The sequence below is a fragment of the Desmodus rotundus genome, chromosome X (assembly GCF_022682495.2).
Source record: "Desmodus rotundus isolate HL8 chromosome X, HLdesRot8A.1, whole genome shotgun sequence".
In the NCBI taxonomy this organism is placed as follows: Eukaryota; Metazoa; Chordata; class Mammalia; order Chiroptera; family Phyllostomidae; genus Desmodus; species Desmodus rotundus.
Genome location: NC_071400.1, coordinates 90,672,391 through 90,693,882, shown reverse-complemented (window position 1 = coordinate 90,693,882; position 21,492 = coordinate 90,672,391). Strand labels below are relative to the sequence as shown.

Here is a 21,492-nt window from a genome sequence, read left to right as displayed (position 1 = left end):
GTCCTTACATCTTGTTACCCGACTTAATAAAACTCTACTGCTTCCCACCACTTTGTGGTCAGGTAGATATTTACCACTCACAGCAGAAGGCACCCTGACATGAAGGAACTTGGCAGAAGAAAGGGGACACTTATAGGTACCTCCTCTGAGACACCTGACTCTAATCTGCCTCCCCTAAAAGCTTCTTCCTATGCATCTTTGTCATTCCCTTTACCCCCAACTCTCTCCTTGCTACCTCAGCACCTGGCCTATAGTAGGAGGTCAACAAATGACTATGGAATTGAGGTGTAATCCACACAGTGACAAAACATTTACAAAAACTACTAGCATGCCTTTAAAATGTTTCACAGGGCCATTTTGTTTTATGCCCACAATTCCCCTATAAGCTAAGGAGGGCAGGTGTTCCCCTGCCTTTAAAAAAAAACCAGCTTTAATAATATATAATTTATATACCATAAAATTCACCCATTTTAATTGTACAGTTCAAAATATTTTAATATATTTATGTAGTTGCATACCATAACCATAACCCAGTTTTAGAACACTGTGAGGCATTAGATGCAGAATTATCTCAAAAGGGCCAATTTTTAATTGAATTTATTGGGGTGATATTGGTTAATAAAATTATATAGGTCTCAGGTGTACAACTCTCTAAAACATCATCTGTATATTGTCTTGTGTATTCACCACCCCAAGTCAGGTCTCCTTCCATCACCATTTATCCCTTCCTTTACCCTCTTCTACCTCCCCCAAACCCCTTAATTTTATAGAAAAGGAGGAGATACTGGTGCCAGTGGCTACCGTCAACCATCGCTCTCCATGAAGTGGGTTCCTGCATGTTTTGTCCCTGTCTGTATCTCCAGAACCTGACGCAGCTCCCACTCAGTGCATCTTGATCCCCTAGTGACACCTATAAAGTGGAGGAAAACTTGAGGGGCAGCAAAGTGGGAGGAGGGAGTTCTGGGCCAGGGGTTGAGTCAAACACAATCAAGACTGGGTTCAGTCCCAGCTGTGCTGTCCCAAGCACGTGACCTGAGGGAATCACGCAGTAGCTGTGGAGCTCAGTGTCCTCAGTGAGAAGTGAGAGGCCAGCCAAATAGGGAGGGGTAAGAGGAGAGTTTGGTTAACTGTAGCAGAAGTCTCTTAGCAAGTTTAGACTCCAGTATAAAACAACTAAAACAGAGTTGTTCTTTAATGAGAGAGTAAGGCTGACCTATCTCCCAGCCAGGTCCCCAAAAACATCTTGGTGAAACACCAGAGGCTTCAAGGAGCACGCTGGGCCACACCGACGTCCCACAGGCTGTGCCACTGCAGGGCGCTCGTCACAGGCACCACAACTCAGATCGCTCCTGACCAAATATGGCAACCTAGTGGCCTCACATTTTAAGTTATTATGATGTATTAGAAAATAAGAATTTGTTTTTACTTCTGAGGCACTTGGGCCCGAATTCAGCAGTACTGAAAAATGAAGACATTATGTAGGTTTGGATATACTGATGGTTTTAAGATACTCAAAAATAAATGTATATGAAATGTATTGACTCTGAGACCTTGATTTCAATTTTATGGTAAATGGAATAAAGATGTTCCTCACTTTAATTAAAAAATATATTGAGTCACCAGACTTCCAGCCAAGATGGAGGCGTAGGTAGACACACTGTGCCTCCTCACGCAACCAAAAGAAGGACAACAACAATTTAAAAACAAAAAACAACCAGAACTGACAGAAAATCGAACTGTATGGAAGTCCGACAACCAAGGAGTTAAAGAAGACACATTCATCCAGACCCATAGGAGGGGCGGAGACTCGCAGCTGGGTGAAGAGGACTCACAGCAAGGCAGTGGCTAGAGGACCGGGGTGGGCAAGGCTGCAGCTGGCCGGCAAGGTACAGCTGGTGGATCCCGAGAGGTGGTGGCTGGTGGAGCAGGTGGTCCCACATTCGCATGCAGATAAACTGGGAGGAACAAAGGGGGAGCGAAACATACTGCGCAACCCCAGGGTCCAGCACAGGGAAATAAAGCCTCAAACCTGTGATTGAAAACCCCTTGGGGGTTGAGGCGGCAGTGGGAGAAACTCCCAGCCTCACAGGAGAATTTGTTGGGGAGACCACAGGGTCCCAGAAGGTACACAAACCCACCCATCCAGGAATTAGCACTAGAAGAGCCCAATTTGCTTATGAGAAGTGGGGAAAGTGACTGAGTGCCAGCCAAGAGCCAAGCAAGCAGCATTGTTCCCTCTCTGATCCCACCCCCAACATACAGCACCACAACGCAGCGATGTGGATTGCCCTGCCTTGGTGAATACTTAAGGCTCCACCCCTTAAAACACAACAGGTGTGCCAAGACAAAAAATAGGGCCCAAATGAAAGAACAGATCAAAGCTCCAGAAAAAATACAACTAAGCAAAGAAGAGATAGCCAACCTATCAGATGCACAGTTCAAAACACTGGTAATCAGAATGCTCACAGAATTGGTTGAATTTGGTTGCAAATTAGATGAAAAAATGAAGGCTATGCTAAGTGAAATAAAGGAAAATGTACAGGGAGCCAATAGTGATGGGAAGGAAACCAGGACTCAAATCAATGGTGTAGACCAGAAGGAATGAAGAAACATCCAACCAGAAAAGAATGAAGAAACAAGAATTCAAAAGAATGAGGAGGCTTAGGAACCTCTAGGACATCTTTATTAAACGTTCCAACATCTGAATTATAGGGGTGCCAGAAGGAGAAGAGGAAGAACAAGAAATTGAAAACTTATTTGGACAAATAATGAAGGAGAACTTCCCTCATCTGGCAAAGGAAATAGACTTCCAGGAAGTCCAGGAAGCTCAGAGAGTCCCAAAGAAGCTGGACCCAAGGAGGAACACACCAAGGCACATCATCATTACATTACCCAAGATGAAACAGAAGGAGAGAATCTTAGAAGCAGCAAGAGAAAAGAACACAGTTACCTACAAAGGAGTTCCCATAAGACTGCCAGCTGATTTCTCCAAAGAGACCTTACAGGCAAGAAGGGGCTGGAAAGAAGTATTCCAAGTCATGAAAGGCAAGGACCTACATCCAAGATTACTGTATCCAGCAAAGCTATCATTTAGAATGGAAGGGAAGATAAAGTGCTTCTCAGATAAGGTCAAGTAAAGGAGTTCATCATCACCAAGCCCTTATTATATGAAATGTTAAAGGGATGTATCCAAGAAAAAGAAGATAAAAAATATGAACAGAAAAATGAGAGCGAACTCACAGTTAATAACAACCACACCTAAAACAAAAACAAAAGTGAACTAAGCAAACAACTAGAACAGGAACAGAACCACAGAAATGGTGATCACATGGAGGGTTATCAGCAGGGGAGTGGGAGAGGGAGAGAGGGGGGAAAGGTACAAAGAATAAGTAGCATAAATGGTAGGCAGAACATAGATAGGGGGAGGGTAAGAATAGTGTAGGAAATGTAGAAGCGTAAGAACTTATATGTATGACCCATGGACATGAACTAAAGGGGAGGAATGTGGGTGGGAGTGGGTGTGCAGGGCAGAGGGGAGTGAAGGGGGGGAAATAGGACAACTGTAATAGCATAATCAATAAAATATATTAAAAAATATATTGAGTCACCATGAAAACGATATTGTCAGTTCTTGGACCTGTAAGATACAAGTCAGTCCAACTACACCTCCCACCCTCACCTGGAAGTGACAGCCTAATGCTTGGAGAAATGCAAGGGGGAAAGAAGGACAGAAAGAAAAAACAAACATGAATAAGCACAAACTCACTACGACGTACTACTTTTGTGGTGTTTCAGAGAAAAGCAAGATTACATTCAGGAGAAGAGTTCACAAAAGAGGAGGTATTTGATATGTCTTGAAAGAAGAATCTAATTCCAAATTCTTTTGGACATGAGAAGATATAAATTTTAAATGAGTAGCAGACAGAGATAGAGAGGTAGGGTATAAAATTAACTTTTGGAGGCAGGCATTTTCCACCTGTTCATCAATTAGATGAACTTACTTGATCAGGGTCAAACAGGAATGAATACACACACGTGCATAAAGAAATAAAGTCACAATTTTCCCAGTGATTGAGATGACTTTGTCTCTATTTTTTTCTTTAGAAAAATTTAAAAAATATTAATGAATTAGCATAAGACTCAAATCCTAAGTCAGTTCTTAAGCCTTTTTTTTTTTTGGTCTTAGAGTACTTTAAGAAGATGATAAAAAGTAATTACTTTCTCTTCTAGAAAAAGGAAAAACAACATAGACACATTCAAAGGTGCAGAGAAAATGTGTACAATATGAGAAGGTTCAAGGATGCTGAAACCCTTGCCTCATTCCAGATCAAGATTCTCTTTACTAATTAATGGTTGACTTCCAATTTTGGAAACTTGTGCTAGTAAAAACAGTCATGATTCACCTCCCCGCTCCCAAAACACATTACTTCAATCTCCAAAGTTCTAGAAATTTACATGAGATTAAAAACAGACTGTTTAAGGAACTGCACTCACATGCCCATGTCCCATGACTCCCTTCACCTGGTTTTATAATCTGATCATATAAAAAATCAACCAACCAACTTAAAAAAATACCCTCAGCCTAAAAAATAAATGCAAAACAAACAGAATAAACATGTCAGCAGACTGAACATATACACCCACCAAGGAAATAAAATTAAATCCAGGACAATTCTCTGGGCTCAATTTTAGGACACGAAGATCAAAACCCCACGTATCATAGAGTCTAGTAGTAAGCCTTCCAGAATGTTCAGCAGGGGTGGAAAGTACCAGGTCACACCTAGAACTCTTTTTGGTGGTGGTGATGGGGGGGACCAAAACAAAAGTATCAAGTTCAGTGTGCAATAAAGGGATGATCTGTCTTCCCAAGTGGAATAGATAGATACTATATATAGATTCAACGCTAGAAAGGAGCAAAACAACTGTGAGGACGCGGAGCATGGACCAGTGTGGTGGTGGCGGTGCCGGACTGTGCTGTGTGATAGATTTAGAGGGGAAGTCCAGTCCTCTGTCAGAGTTGTGGGATCTGAGGCTAGTGGAGAGGGATGGCATGAACACTAGGTGTGTCGTTCATTCAATAAATATCATCTGAGTTCCCACTGTGAGCCTGGCAGCAGAGATGCAGCAGTTCCCTTGGGGACTCACTACAGTTTACACCAGCAGTTCGAAACTGGGGTGTGTTTGCTCCCCAGGGGACACTGATAATGCCTGGAGACATTTGTGCTTGTCACTAGGGAAGAGGAGATGTTAAGTGTTATTAGCATCAAGTGGGTGAAGCCCAGGGATGCTGCTAATCATTCTACGATGGACACAGGGCAGCCCTGCAACAAAGAGTGATCTGGGTGGAGGGATGGGGAGAAAAGGCATACAACTGTAATTGAATAACAATAAAAATTAAAAAAAAAAAGAGTGATCTGGTCCAAATGTTAATAGTGCTAAGGTAGAGAAACCCTGGTCTACACTTAAATCCAGACAGGGAAGCGAAACACAATGTGTACGTCACTATGTTGTCAACTCCAGTCCAATGCCTTCCTTCATGAAAAAGCTGACTGGGACCCAAATCACAGGACCACATCTGCTCTTGGATCCTGCTGCGAATGTGACTTTCAAATTATTTCACGACTATGAATCATGACACCTTTTATTCTTGCACTTTAAAAAGAACATTTTTTTTTTAAAGAAAAGAAATCTGACAAGCCAAGCATTTCTATTCTCAGTACGGAGCAGATCACAGCTACTCTCATTGGCTCCTTCTCCTGCTCAGATGAAGAGAAGGTCTGAGTTTTTGGAAGAGAGGAAATCCACAGCTAACACAAAGGAGCTAGGTTTTCTCCTCCAAGAGGACCGTATTTGAAACCCAGGTCTTTAGCAGCACGGGCAGGCTGGGTACCTTTGCAGGAAGAGCCCCTCCCTACTCTCAAATAGGATAGCAAAGTCTGTGTTGGGGGCACTTGATGAGAGGTGCCTCCCAGAGAAGAGACCCTGAGACACGCAACCTGGGGGCTTTAGTACATATCAGGTATGGGAGGCCCTAAAGCTCTCAGTAGGAAACCCATTTCCAATCAGATGTGCCCAAATTCCCAGGCCCAAGAATGAGTGGGCTTTGGGGAAGGTAAGTAAACAAAAACACCTGTCCTGAAAAAAGAGAATAAAAATTCCCAGGTAAGACTGGGAAAAGCCAACATAAGGGAGCTGACCCTTTTTTTTCTGCTATTTAAACATGTGGTGAGAAAGCAAAAATTAGCTCAGGCTGAGAGAGTAAAAATCTGCCCAGTCATTCATCAGGCTGGGGCAACAAATGCAGATCCAGCCAGCTGCAAAGCAAATGGGAAACAGTATTTCTCCCAAGCACATGCTGCAGCTGGAAAGGGTCCTAGCAAGCCCTTCTCTGAGTGACTACTGCTTTCTTATTCCCCAAGAAAGTTTGTCCTCTATAACCACAAACTATCTGAAACTTTGCTTTTTGATATAGTATCACTAAGAAAGAAATGTTCCATTCTTGGCTGAAGAACTGAGTCATTTTGACACAGAAAAGCAGCCTTGATTCTCCACACAAGTGAACAGCCTCACATAAGGGACTCTAGACACAGCAGTGTATATCTGTGTTAACTTGGTGGTTCCCAAAGACACAGGACCTGGGTCCCCCTTGCAGTCCAGGCCTGATATCGACCGCTTGTGACACAGCCCTGCCTTGCTTTGATTCTGTCAAAACACTGCTGTGTTTACATTTCACTTCAGTCCCCCTCCTCCAAATCTATAACTGTTTTTTTTCTTTTGTGTGGTTCAATGCTCCAGGGGTCCTCCTGTAGTCTTCTTGGCGCATGCAATAAGCCAATAAACCTGACCTTGTCAGACAAGCCTGGTTTGCCCTGATGCTCTCCCTGGCTGACTGGGCTAGAGCAGGGGTTGGAAGAACAAAGGATCAGCCAAGCCCACTGGTAACCCCGCAGAAACCCCAAATAAGCCTGAGGGTCTTATGGCAATAAATGTGTCCTTTTCCTCCCAGTGACTGTGAACTTGGAAAGAAGACCCATGGTTACTGTGCCGCTTTTACAAGATTCTGTCTAATATAGAGCCTGGTAAATGGGAAATCATTTATAATTCTCCATTTGCTCAACCACCATTTGTTTTATGTTCACTGAGTCCATGGCACTTTTCTAGGCTATAAGGTGAGGCTATCAAGTAGAAGCCACAGCTCCCATCTTGAAGGAACAATGATAGCCACAAGGCACCATGTGTCACTATCATAGGGGACAACTCGATGAAGCAAGTCAATGAACAAAGTGATTAGAAAGCTGGAATGGTGTCCAGCAATGAAGTGAGGGGAGGCTAGGCAGGAAGGCTTAGCCTTTTCCCACAGTAATTACTCAGAAGCCTGATCTACCTTTGTACAAATCGTGTCAAGGATTATCTTTTTCCTAACCCACCTGCTCATTGGCCTCCTGAATCTCTTAAGACTGAACTGTTTGTTCAGAAACATTCTAAATAGTCCTTTCTCTGAGCTTTTTTTTTTTTAGCCCACAGAGGCCACAAATCTGTATCACTTGTAGTAAGGAAGACAGAAACTCCAGATGTGGTGAGCTGGAAGAACCTCAGGGCACTCCACTTATGAATATTTAGACAGTTTCTCTCTTGTTATGAAAATTATGGCAATCTGTTCCCCAGCATGTGTTTCAGATGAATTTCAATATCATAAAGGCTTTATAGGGGAGGGGGAGATGATGTTAGCTGTTCAAATAAATCCTGATCAGCTGAGTTTCACTTTCACTCAGAAAATACCAATTGACATGAACATTTTTTGAATCACTAACTCTTAATCCTGACGGGAGTTTGTACTTAGCATGCTGAGGAGAGAACTGTGGAGGAGGGAGCTTCTCTCCTCTGTAGTGCTGGGCAATTTTTGACAGAGGTTTATCTTCCACACAGAAGGAAGAAGGACGCATTGCTCCCAGCTCAGGGTCATTTCCAGTCATTGGTTAGTACTCTGTGTCCTTCCACCTGAACGTAAGTGTTACATCAAAATTTGGAAGCAACAGAATGTCCCAAAGGGAGAGGGCTTTTTAGTGGACTAGTATGCCTCATGGAAATTATGGAAGAATAATTACCCCAGAATTTGCTCTTTAAATGAATGCCAGAGTGAGTATGAGGGGTGAGATTAAACGTCAGAAATTCTTGCTCAGGGTCCATGAAAAATGTCGGCTAACAAACATCCCTCAAGGCTTCACTGACTGTGATAATTCTCCTTCCTGACCTACTACCCTCTTCCATGAACAATTACAGCTATACCCAATGACATCATCTCACGTTCCTACCAAATTGTTCACATCTTCCTTTTGTCTCTCCTACCCGGCTGCTCAAGTCTTTGAATGCAGAAACCTTTCACTCTGAATAGCAAAATGTTTGGGATTAAATCAGAGGATGTAGGTGCTGGGAGAAACCTCAGTGGTTCTCTCTAGTACAATTGTCGACTTCACAAACAATAGAGACAATGAAATAAAATTATGTGCCCAAGGTTACACAGCTAATAACAGAGTTGGTCCTAGAATTTGCGCTTTCTGACTCTTGGCCAAAACACACCACCCCGCCTCTGTAAAACCACTCTTCATTAACAACCCATCCCCCCACCATCACGTGTCCCTTCCAGAGTGTCATGTGGGTGGACATAGTTAGGAGATATTTGTAGGACTGAAAAGACCTGCTGGTGTAGCTCAGTGAACTGAGTGCGGGCTGTGAACCAAAGGGTCGCCAGTTCAATTTCCGGTCAGGGCACATGCCTGGGTTGCAGGCCAGATCCCCAGTGGGGGCCATGACATGAGAGGCAACCACACGTTGATGTTTCTCTCCCACTCTTTCTCCCTTCCCTCCCCTCCCTATTAAAAAAAAAAAAGGCATGGGCTAGAGCCACCATCCTCCCACACGCTTAAAGGAGCTGGGCATTTCAAAAGCTAAGCATTTGAAAGCTGTTACTATCCAGGCCCAGTAAACCCATCTTAGATTCCAGAATAACTCTCAACCTACATCATCCAATTGGTGGCTATCAGGCACATGTGGCTATTGAGCACTTCAAATGTAGCTGCTCTGAGTGGGGGGGTATGGGGTGTGCCATACATATAAAATACACACTGGATTATGAAGACTCCTATGAAGAAAGAATGAAAGTCTCTCATTGAATAATTTTATATGTTACATGTTGAAATGATAACATTTGGGATATTGAGCCAAATAAATCCTGTTTAAATTAAGGTTATCTGTTTCTTTTTTCTTTTTAAAACTGTGGCTACTAAAAAATGTCAAATCACGTATGTGGCTCACATGATATTTCTATTGGCCAGCACTGCTCCAAAACACAGCTAACCCCCACCGCACCTAATTCTTCCAAAAAGCTTTGGTCTCCTGCCTACAGACAATACAGAGGGCGAACAGACGGCATCTAGGGCATGCTGTTATCCTGGGGCCAGTTTTTGAGACCTGAGGTTTAATCACTTAAGCATGCCCTGCAGATTGCCTCATTTTGTGCCACATTTTACAGATGACATTCAGGTCCCCTCTTGTTCAGCCTCCCCCCAAAACAAACTATAAGAAACCCAAGGTCCTATTTACTCTGGACAGAGTTGAACAGTCTATAGGGAAGTCTTCTTTCACACCTATTAAAACTCTTTTTCCTTATAAAAAAAATTCTCTGCTTCTCGGATTATTATTTGTGCAAACACAAGTCAGGCTGGTGAAGGCCACTGGTTGTGACATGTCAGAAGGACAGCCTGTCCCAGGGGCCACACTCCAATTACCTTTGAGGTTTGCTGCATTTCCCCCTTTTCCTTCTCCTGCCCACTGCCCACTCCAGCCGTCCAAGCAATTTTCCTATAATCTTGATCACCTATAAACTTGTTAATAGTCACAACTACAAAATGAGCAGTTGAATGGAAGGAAAGATGGACTACTCTCCAACAACAGCAATGTTTCCGGAATGGTATAACTGAATTCTTGGAAAAACTGCTTCAGGACTCTTAAAGAATCTCAAATATTTTAGTGTCTGAAGGTAGGTTTAACATGATAAGCCTATAACCTGCATGAATAAATGCAGGGCCAGTTTCTCCTTAGGAACTACTCGTAATCTCAAAACATTGGTTCTCGAAGTGTGGCCCGTAGACCATGAAGCAGTAGCACCTGGGAACTTGTTAGAAAAGCAAATTTTCAGGCCCCACCCCAGATCTACTGACTCAGAAATTCTGAAGGCGAGGCCCAGCAACATGGCAAGGAGATCTCTTAAGTGATTGTGGGGCACACTTACACTTGGGAACCTCTGGGTGACACTATACTATTATCCAGAGTCTGACTGTGCCATTAACAGACGGAAGGTTCATGTGAACCTTCACCATTAAGGCATCTGCATCTATATCATCCATGAATTCATTTACCTAAACCACCATTTTTGGTTTAGCACGTCCCAGAAATTCATTTTCTTGTGCCTAAGGCAGTATCCCTTGTTTGCTCTCAAAACTACCTGTTTTGCACTACAAAAGGAGTTCCTGGTATATTATTCTGCAATTAAAAGAACAAATCTTTTTGCTTGTTCTTACATTAATCATAGTTATATATGTATATCTTCTCTCAATCTTTGGCTTTCCAAACTAGATTAGTAGTCTGTCCACATTATCCTCATAAGAAAGTCTAAAGCTGAAAAAAAAAAAAAGAAAAAGAAAGAAAGAAATCCCCAGAAGGAATTTAAGTACTTGTTTCTGGGAAAAGGCACAGTAGAGTACATTCAGAATGTCCCCGTTATGGGAGGAATGACTAAAGGAAAAGGACAGTTGCCTGATTTAAAAAATACAAACACAGGATGCCCAGTTACATTTGAATTTCAGATAAACAACAAATATTGCATGGGATATACTTGTAACTAACTCCAAAGCTATTCATTATTTATCTAAAATTCAAATGTAACTGGGCATCCTATATTTTATCTGGCAACTCTAGGATTGGGAATACTGACCTTTGGGAAGGTTTTGAAGAGACAACTGTCCTCAAATACGGGAAAGGACTGTTAGGAGGAAAACGGGCCAATATCAATATAGACCGAGAATTAGAACCCAAGGGGAAAAATTATAGGAAGAGTATATCTGGCTCAGTAGAAGAAAGACATTTGGCCCTGGCTGGTGTAGCTCAGTAAATTGAGCACAGGCCTGTGAACCAAAGGGTCACCAGCTCGATTCCCAGTCAGGACACATGCCTGGGTTGCAGGCCAGGTCCCCAGTATGGGGCATGTGTCAGGCAACCACACATTGATGTTTCTCTCCCTCTCTTTCTCCTTCTCTTCCCCTCTCTCTAAAAATAAATAAAATCTTTTCTTAAAAAGAAAGAAAGACATTTGTATATAGACAGGGTCAAGCAAAGATGTGCTGCAGGTGCTGGCAGGAAGACAAGGTTTGGGAAGGTTGGCTGAGTGGTTGCGCTAAAAAATAAGGCCTCTCTGACTCGGAAGGTCTGTTGTGAACCCTCAAATTGCTTAAGTTGCCATTCTCTAGAATCTCTCTGCAAAGTGCTCTGATAGATATGGATGAGTGACAAACACAAAGTGCTCTGATAGATATGCACATGGGTGACAAACACAAGGCAGGACAGAACCAGATTTCATAAAGGAGACCCGCCCCCCAAGAGTTCTGACTCTAACTGTGCCCATCTTACTGGTAGAACCCAATGAAACACATCTGTGTGCATTTTTCTTCTTATGTGTTGAAAAGAGCCATTAAGATTATATGAGGATTTTATCAAAAGCATTTCCATTATTTAAAAACCCTTAGCTGCTTTCAAACGTAAAATGGATAAATAAATGAACTCACTCTTTGTCCTGCTGTCCATTTCTGTTTTTGACGAGTCTGCAGTTGCTATAGCTGGAGGTAACTTCTTTCCAATAGTCTGAGAAAGAAAAAGATGATTCTATTTATCAAGATGATTCTCTCCATTAAGCAAAGGAATAAAATCAAGATCATAAGGACGACAGGCTCACAACTGGTTCTGAAACACCCACTTAAGGTTTGCCACTGTTCTGTGTATCGCCTGCTGTTCAATTGTTCTGAACCTCAGGGACAAACAAGCAGGAAAAGCAGGTACACAGGGCTTATCCTTGTAGATACTCAGTACTGTTTGTTCCCATTCTTCCTGATGTTCTTTAAAGGTTGATAGTTTTTAGAAGAGCAAATAACTACATTTCCCCTCATTTTATGAGAAGCTGACTAAATCTATGGAGGAACAGCACCTCACCCAGAGGAAGTGTTCCCAAGTATCTATGGATTAGAAGAATAAGAATGGTAGAAAGAGGGAATGAGTGAAAAGAGAAAGAAAAATGGGATTAAGGGATGGAGAGCCAGAAGGACAGACGAACAGACTGGTAGGTGCAAAGACACGCAGAAGCCAGAGTGTCCAGGGCAACTGTGCCTTACTGAGTCCCCTTCTAGGCCCCCCCCCAAATGGCTATGGATACCAGGGGACCAGCTGTCAAAACCAAGGCACTGGGTGAAGCAACCTCCCCAACAATGAAGGGTTTCCCCAATGAGAATTCCAGCCACTGGGAAAACCAAACATATCTGCCCGCTGGACACATGAAGAGCAATGAACTGCATAATTCAAACACTGGCACAGTGGAATGTTTCTTCAAATAAAACTGATTCACCACAGTTTTTAATTTGAAAAATGTCTTCATGCTTCAAATGCTGAAACTAACATTAAATATGAATAAATCACAGAAAGAGGATAAGGTAAATGAAATCCTCAGACCCTCATGAATTTTTAAAAACATTTGTGACAGAAAGCCTTTACATTTTACTTGGTGACATTTTTATTTAGTGCTGCAGGGCTTTCTATATTAGATAAAAAATGAAACTCAAAATAGTATGCCGCACCTCAACTGATGTTGAGTACTCAAACTAATAACATTGTGTGATTTCAAGGAAATATCAAGGAAGGAAAAAACTTGATATTATTCAGCGATAAGGTTAAATTTGATGAAAAACTGTTCTTAGAATTATCTTGAAAAATCAGGAATTGACAGTAAAAACAGATGCTCTCACAGTGTCATTCACATTCCATTCACACTTCAAACAACATCCTCATCAATCTCTGTTTTTTCCCCTTTAGGGACCAGAATAAAGCATCACAATTGTTAAAGCATTAGCAAGAAAAAAAAAAGAAAAACAATTAATACTTCAGTTATTACTGACAGGGGAGAGAGGAAATCAGGAAAACACAATAGTGAACACTATATCCAATCCTAACTTTCCAGAAGAAAAAAAAAAAAGAGAGAGACAGCCAAAGGTTTGGGCTTTAAACCAGATGCCCTCCTTTAGAGAAGCCTTCGCAGGTTGTGCATTCTTATAACTTCCACTTATTTGTAACTAAATGAAGTGCTGCCCATCATCTCTAATGTCCTGTTTTAAAAGTGTGTCCAAGCTAGAAGATATCAAATCAAGAAAGGCCACCAGTTAAATTCACTTACTTCTGTACAGAAAGACATCAGAAAGAAAAACGTGCTCTGCTCCTTTTTCTCACTATTTCAGAAAATACAGCACACTGGCCTCTCTGTGTGGATCCCAGCAACAGGAGTGATGTGGAAGCGGATCCTGCACTCATCATCTTCCAAGGGTGCTGGACCTTAATTCCATCCTTCCTCACGGGCCATGGCTAACTAGAGTAAGGCAAGCCCTGCCCCTCTCAGCCTGGTCCTCCAGGTGTCTGAGAGATGTAAACTGTTCAGGTATCTGTCTCTTCTCTAGGGACCCAGACCCAGAGGAGTATGGTTCCCAAACCAGCAACACCAGCACCACTTGAGAACTGGTTAGTAAAGCAAATTCCCAGGCCCCGCCTCAGGCTTTCTCAATCAGAAACTCTGGGGATGGTGCTCTGCAGTCTCTATCTGAACACACCCTCCAGGGTTTCAGATGCACACTCAAGTCTGAAACGTAGGAGGGATGCCAGTAGTGCTCACGATATACCTTTTCTTGGATTAGCAACTCTTTTGCCTATTCTCAGACCTAGATAAGTTCTAAAACATCTTTTTGATACTTCTTTCTCTCTTCTTTATTTGTAATTGGCATAAGAATTTTCATTTCTACTAAATGAGTCAGTTCAGGAAAAAATGGAGTTTAGCAGAATAGGCAATATGATAATATCACTGCGATTAAAAAAAAAAAAGAAGTAGGAAGCATAGGTGGCCATGAGACCCTTCACCAAAGTAGTATTGAAAGGATGACTGGATGGGTGGATGGACAGACAGAAAGATGATTTTGAATAAAAAATGTAAGAGCACATCTGGCCTGTCTGGCTGAAACTACCTCAAAGACCAAGCAGGCAGATCCCCATGACTGTACTAACCTTCAGGGAAAGCACACCCTGCTGCCCCTTTTGAGTGTTTTCCTTTATTGGCCTTCATTGTAGAAAACTGTCATGCACACTAAAGGACATTGAGCAACCACTGCTCCTGTCCACTAACAATCTGTAGTGCTCTTATGTCACTGTGTCCCCCCCAATGCCCCACACATTTCCAAACACCCCATTCAAGAACCTCTATCCAGGAGAAGGAAAAAAAAAAACCCCTCTATCCTCTGCTCTTCTGCTAAATACAAGAACAAAGATGGGGGCAGCGAAGTATTGCTTTCCCACCAGCCTTCTAGCTTCTGCTATCTCTGAAGACATCTTTGGTCAATTGAAATGAAAAGGACCAGACCCCAACTTTTAAAGGGCAAGCATCATAAAAGCCATGCCCAGCTCCAGTACACACATAGGTCCCATATCATGGAAGGTCAGCTATGATGCAAGCCAAAATGAACAGAAAAAAATGGAGAATCACATTCACCCATCTCTCATCCATCTTGCAGTGGGTGAAGGAGAATGTGAATCTTGTAGTGGCTGTGGAAGAGGATTCACATGTGACCTCAGCAGAGTTCTGAGTTCTTGCCTTCCTGGGTGCTCTAAGGAAGATGGCTTGCCCAGGACAAGCACTGGCCCTGTCATTAGGGGCTGTGTTAACACTGCTCAGGACACAGCTCTTTCACCGCCTAAGAGATCTGCCAACAACTCCATTGTGCCATATGCCAACTGAAGGAACAGACTCAGGCTGCGTTCCGTAGCTCCGCAACGTTTCCTCTTCTCTTCTGTGCTGCGGCTAAAGACTTCCTAGTACCCACATCCCCGTTACTCTGGTCTGCCTGTCCCCCAACTCAGAAGCCACTGTTTGGTCTGGGAGTGGAAGTACGCAGAGATGGCTGTAGGCAGCTGGAAACTCTACAAATCGACTATTGCTATCAATCTACTTCAACACACAGTGATCACCAGGCTACTGTCAACTTGTGTCTCTCCGACCATATTCTAATCACCATTTAAAATCTGATTTTAAAAAATAAATAATTCAAAAAATTAATTCCTTTGAACATTTAATATCAGAAGTCACTCTCATGTTAGCTCACTTGACAAAAGCACTCCATAAAATTTGGGGGGGGGGTTGTGTATAGTAGGAGCATCATATATACTCCTAGCTCTACAAGATCTGGTAATACAGCACCAGAATAGATAACCCCTGTATGATTTCAGTTAGCCATGTGATTTCAGTTAGTGGAGTAATTTTTTTCTTTCTTGTGCGAAAATGAAGAAGCTATACTCACAGCAAATACAACCACCATTCGTGTCCAGCGGAATCTAGTTCCCTAACATGTCTGTTTCTCTTGCTGGAGCCTGAGACCAGGATCCTGCTCACATCCAGTATAGAACCATTCCTCTGACTTTATTCTAATTCAGGTGCAAACTCCTTTGAGTGTAAAAAGTGTTTTAATTATAGGAAAATTCTAAGGAGAAGGAAGTTTAAGTCCTATGTCTGAAAGTCTCCACTCCAAGAATACCACACACAACTCTCGAATCCCAAAGACAACCGGGTTTGATGTGTAGGGAGGAGGGAGAGAGCTCTCTGCACTGGTGAGAACCCCCATTGGCAGTCCAGGCTTTCAAACGGCTATTCCAGAAGAAGGTGATCTTCTGAGAAACTATACTTAGACATTACTCAGGTGCTCACACAGAGCCACACACAAGAGATGACTTTTCAAACCACTGGGAAAATATGAGATGAAGGATGGCTTTTTGAAGGCATTTCTTTTACTAGACTAGGACCTGACCAAACTCCTTCCCTTTCCATTCAGTTCAGATTTATTGAGTACCTATTCCATGTGAAGCAGGGAAGCAGACAAAAAGGCAGGAGGATGCTGAACATCACTGCAAACACTAACACAGCAGTTCATCAGCTTCTCCAGAATGGTGTGTTGAGGACTGCCCAACCATTCTGCATGGTTATCCCAAATCCTGGTCATATACAGGATATGGAGGGATACAGGCTACAGGAGACAGTGATGGGAAAAGGGACAAAACAGTATTTATATATGACCACATCCTCAACTTTTCAGCCTTCATTTTCTAACCATATTTCAGAAAGATACACAAATTGCTATTAAAACTCACTGTAAAGTTTTAATATTTATGTTTACACACTCCTTTCATGAACACCTTTGACTGATGGAATTATGAAAAGTTTTCTTGGTGCTCAGAAGGGAGCCACAGGAGCAGATCAGAAGCTCCACGAGTCAGGTCATGCCAGAGCCAGCGAGAACAAGCACAAAGTAGCACCCTTACAACGGAGCACCTGTGCGCTCTAATGGAAGACTGTTCTACTCCCTGGGAAATTTATACAGCAACTATCAACTCACTCGCCTTTGGCTGGCCCAGCTTAAACTATCTGATGAGAACACAAGATATGTCAGAGTAAAATACCACTCAAAATTCTAAAAATAAAATTCATATTTCGGTAAAAGAAAAAATATATTTGTAGTTCCAGTCTAGGGACAGAGGTTACCTTTGAAATACCTTATATACCACTGCGTCAATTCTGACATCTCCCACAGGTTATGCTTTACAGTATAACCTGAGTATAAAAAAATTTTTTAAGTCACCTTGTGATTATGAAATTTTGCTTAAGACTTTCAGTTATTCATGTAATGTTCACTTCCCTGGTTGTCTTGGAAAGTTAGTGGCAATTCAAGTTACATTAAGCCTTTTTGCCCATAGTCAAAGACCTCATCAGATTCACAGCTGCTTTAGAAGCATTTGTTCACTGTATTACACTTATAAAGTTTAACTGCTCCCCCCCATCCTTTTCTTCAGAAATAGTGGCGTCCTTGAGAGCAGGATCTAGGTAGCAATTATTTGCTTATCTCCACAAAGTCAAGGGTCAGTAAGTGTTTGATGAATGCAGCAGGGAGTTCAGGGGATCCCATCCACTCATCCTTTGCCCTAGCATTAACATCCTACACAACACAACAGGTAAACAAGAGATGTCTTCCGTGGCACACCAGGCCAGGAGGCCCTCTTGGAGTCCCATTGTTTGCTACTGACATGGATTAGCTCTTTCCAGCCTGGTCTCTGGTGACAACACATCATCTGAAATGTCTTTGTAGACCTCTGTTGCTCCTGATTTACTCCTTTGTTCCCACGTGCACACCCCAGACCTCTTATTAATTACTGGTCACCATAAAGAAGGATCCAATCTCAGACATGCTTCTGGTTGCCATCTCTTTGCCTTTGAGTTCCAAATACCTACCCCAGCCTGCTCTCTCACATTCTCTCAAGTCCCTACCTGTTATGATCATAGACGCTCATTTGGAGGGTGCCTTATCATCCAGGTATCTGTATACACAGACACACACATGCCATTCTCTTGTTCTAAAATCATTTTCCAAACTATGTTCCCAAGATGTTCCACCAACCAACCAACCAACCACGAAATCACTTATTCCTATAAGCTGGTAAATTTGGAAAACATAGAATACTTGGTCTAATCCTTGCATAATAGCACATTAAAGGCTCTGAAAAGTCCTAAAGTTACTGTTTAACTTTATCCTTAACATTATCTCAGTGTTCTCTAAACTTACTTGACCACAATTCCTACTTGTGATACCCATGAACACAACACGAGAATGAGTAGTCCATGGACTAACTGGGTGAACATCACTACCTCTACTTCCTAAATTCTCTTGGCTCATCTTCTCTGTCTCCTAGACTCATGACTTGGAACTCATCCTCGATTACCGTCTTTCTGCAACTTCCCGTATTGAACCCGCCACCAAGGCCCTGCTTTCAGATTCATCCCTTCCTCTTTGACCTCAGCCTAGAGCCCTGTTACTATCACAGGGACCATTTCAGTAGTTTTGTAGACAAAGATCTTATTCCCTGATTCAAACTGCTTTATTTGCTTTCCCATAAGACTCAACTTTTAATGAATCTCCACCATCACCCCTTACTATATCTACTTCAAAGTACTCAGAACATACACAGTAGTCTCTCCTTACATTCTAAGACCCCCTGAAACCACACATAGTACTGAACCCTACATATACTATGTTTTTTCCTATACATACATAGCTATGATAAAGTTTAATTTATAAACTAGGGGTACTAGGAATTAACAATAACTAATAATAAAATAAAACAATTATATCAATATACTATAAGAAAAATTATGTGAATGTGGTCTCTCTCTCAAAATACCTTACTGTACTGTACTCACCCTTCTTCCTATGATGCTGTGAGAGGATACAATGCCTACATGATGAGGCAAAGTGAACTGAAAGACATAGATATTTTTAGACCATGGCTGGCAGTGGGCAACTGAAACCACAGAGAAGGATGGACTACTGTACGGCTGCTTTATGGTTGTTCATATACATTCGCAAAGCCCTGAAGAAATGTAAGGATTCGCTTCAAATTTACAATTGCTGCAACTTTTCGTATCTCTCAGTGGCTGGTATCTTTTCTCCTGCTCTTAATATTAATAATAGCGAGCTTTCTCTAAATACAAAACACCTAATCCCATCTTGGATGCTTCCATTGGGTCTTTCAGGTTTACTCTTTCAATCTGACCAATAAAAACTTCATATACATGCTACTAAACACATGTATATGAAGTGTGTTTTATATTTGTATATTATACCAACACTTGCAGACACATGCGAGCCTTTGTGTGTACCAGTAATGTATCTGAGAATTTGAGCCAAATTCTATTTTTTTTTTATCATGTACTTGAACTTGTGCCAGGGTCTGATCCTTTGGTTCATTTGTTAGCAATTTGAATACCTCTTGAAACCAGGCCCTAAAAAATGGAAAGAACCATACAACACATTCACAGGAAAGGTAGAATTTTCTCTTTGTCAAAGCAAAATAACTTTCTTAAAGTTTAGTAGGGGCTTCCACTCTGAAGTACAAATCAAAACCTGCTTAAGTGTTCAATGAGATGGAGAATGTACATTCAGACAAGGTTACAATAATAGAAGGCAACTCTTCAAACGTCTGACAATATATGAAAATACTATTTATATTTTACCCCCACTGTTCCTGAGAAAGAAGCCTGACTGCTATTTTGTTGAAGGAACATCTTATTCACAGGATGAACAAGCCAAAGTAAACTTCCACTTTGTATACCACTTTGGCAAAATACAATTTACCATTATGCTTTAAAGACTATTTTCTGCTGTTATGACAGATAAAAGGAAATCTTAACTCTTCCTTCTACCAGAGCATTAGTTTCATCTTTTGATTAACAATGCCTTCTTTTTAGATGCATTTGGAGAATTTAAGAAGACTGTGGGTAAGCGAGAGAAGGATGGAGTGGTAGGAGTAAACATCATTTCAGTTTTGCTCGTTCAGTGCTGTAACATATGGGTTGCTGTACAAGTGTGAACCAAGTCCTAACTGTTCTATCAAGTAGTCATATGAATTCAATTCACATACAAAGACCCTTTCCAGACCTAATATATTTTGACTTATTCAATCACAACATAGTCCAGGCTGTTCCCTTTACCTCGGATGGCACGTTCTCCCCCAGTATATTTGAATCTAAACCCATCTTTAAGGTTCAACTGAAGTCCAGCTGGCTAAAGGCAGCAGCTTTCAGTACGGTTTTCTACTGACATGCAGCCCACACTGACTGTGACTTTTTTTACATGTATGAGATACTTAAGGGCAAAACCACGTGTTACCAGTTTATCAGTTTTTCTGTAGCTCTCCAAAGCAAAGGTCTCAGAGGCGCTCTCTCTTCCTCCTTCCCTCCCCACCTTCTTTCCTTCCTTCTGTCTGTCCTTCCATTCAGCATTCTTTTCTGGAACTACCATAAGCCGTCGTCTCTGCCGAAGGCTGGGTATACAAAGGCGAGACAGGCAGCGGCCTGGATCTTTAATGAGTTCCAAATTTAGCAGTAGTGATAGACTCATTGACAGAGCAACACAGTGCAAAGGGAAAAATACTACAATCAAGGTGTGTATAGAAGAGAAAAAAGGAGCCATTAACAATTCTACATGGGAAACACTCCCCGCAGCAATGATAGGCTTCAGTTAAATTCTGAAGGATGGGTATAGGAATTGGCCAGGTAGAGAATGGTGGAAAGGGTATCGTAGCTGAACAAAAGTGGGAGCAAAGGAGAGAATGTGTGCAGGGAATGGGACTTCGCAGCACAGAACAGGGGTAGGGGATAGCAGTCTGGATTGAAGGGAAGGAGATCTGCTTTGGCCAAGTGGCCAATAAGGCAAGTTGGGGCCAATGTGACAGTTTGTGCTTTATCTCTAAAACAAGTGGCAATACGTAGAGACGTAACATGATCAAATTTGTGACTTTAAGATCAATGATCTGGTGGCACTGGGAGGAGAAAAGAAGGAAAGACATGCAAAAGTCAAGAAAATAATTAGGAGGCTGACAAAATAATCCAACCGAGGCAGTGAAACCAAGAATGTAAAAGAGAGGTTCGAGAAACAGACTGTTGACCGATCCATACTCAACAGTCGCTCCAGGGATAAATCGGTGATTGTGAATTGGTTTGAACACAGGTGGGGAAAAAAAACCCAAACTCTGTATGTTCTTGAGTGTACACATATGCATTCTACATAGGTATTGAGTGCCAATGATGTGCAAAGAGCAACATGAAGTTCAGACCCTGACCAGAGAGGCAAAAGAGCCAGATGCAAGGACTTGGGGAAGCATCGTGGAGAATTGATCTTGATGTGAAGAATCATAGTGAATGTGTTTCTCAGTGCTCTGGCGCTGGTGTGGTGATGACCACTGGAGAAAGAGTAGGCCTGTGATAGTTCAGAACAGTTAGCTTACTGTTAAAGCACCAATCAATCTACTATTTGAAAACAAAAATATTTTTTAAAAGCAGAGACACATAAGAAGCCCTTGACACATGAAAAAGCATCTTTCTGACATGACAAATTTGAAGTAAATATTCCAGTCAACTATGTGTCCAAAAATGTCTTAACCTAGAGACAAAAATGGGAAATTTCTTTCCCCAAAACAAATTTCCAGAGAAGCTTTTTTGTCCTTCAGAATAAGAAAGGGAAATGAATAGTTTCAATCAGAAAAGAGCTAATACTTGGAGCAATGTTTTGTTGTTTTGTTTTGAAGTAAAACCACTAC

The 21,492-nt window shown here is 41.8% G+C and overlaps 1 protein-coding gene across 5 annotated transcripts in view; it reads right to left on the bottom strand.

Annotated features, from left to right (window-relative positions):
* The window catches only part of SH3KBP1 (SH3 domain containing kinase binding protein 1), a 311,830-nt gene that overhangs the window by 88,935 nt on the left and 201,403 nt on the right, over positions 1 to 21,492 (bottom strand). For all 5 annotated transcript variants that reach the window (XM_053917427.1, XM_053917429.1, XM_053917430.1 and 2 more), the window contains one exon: positions 11,838 to 11,913. In XM_053917427.1, coding sequence (XP_053773402.1) covers positions 11,838 to 11,913 — 76 coding nt within the window. The remainder of the gene's footprint in view (positions 1 to 11,837; positions 11,914 to 21,492) is intronic.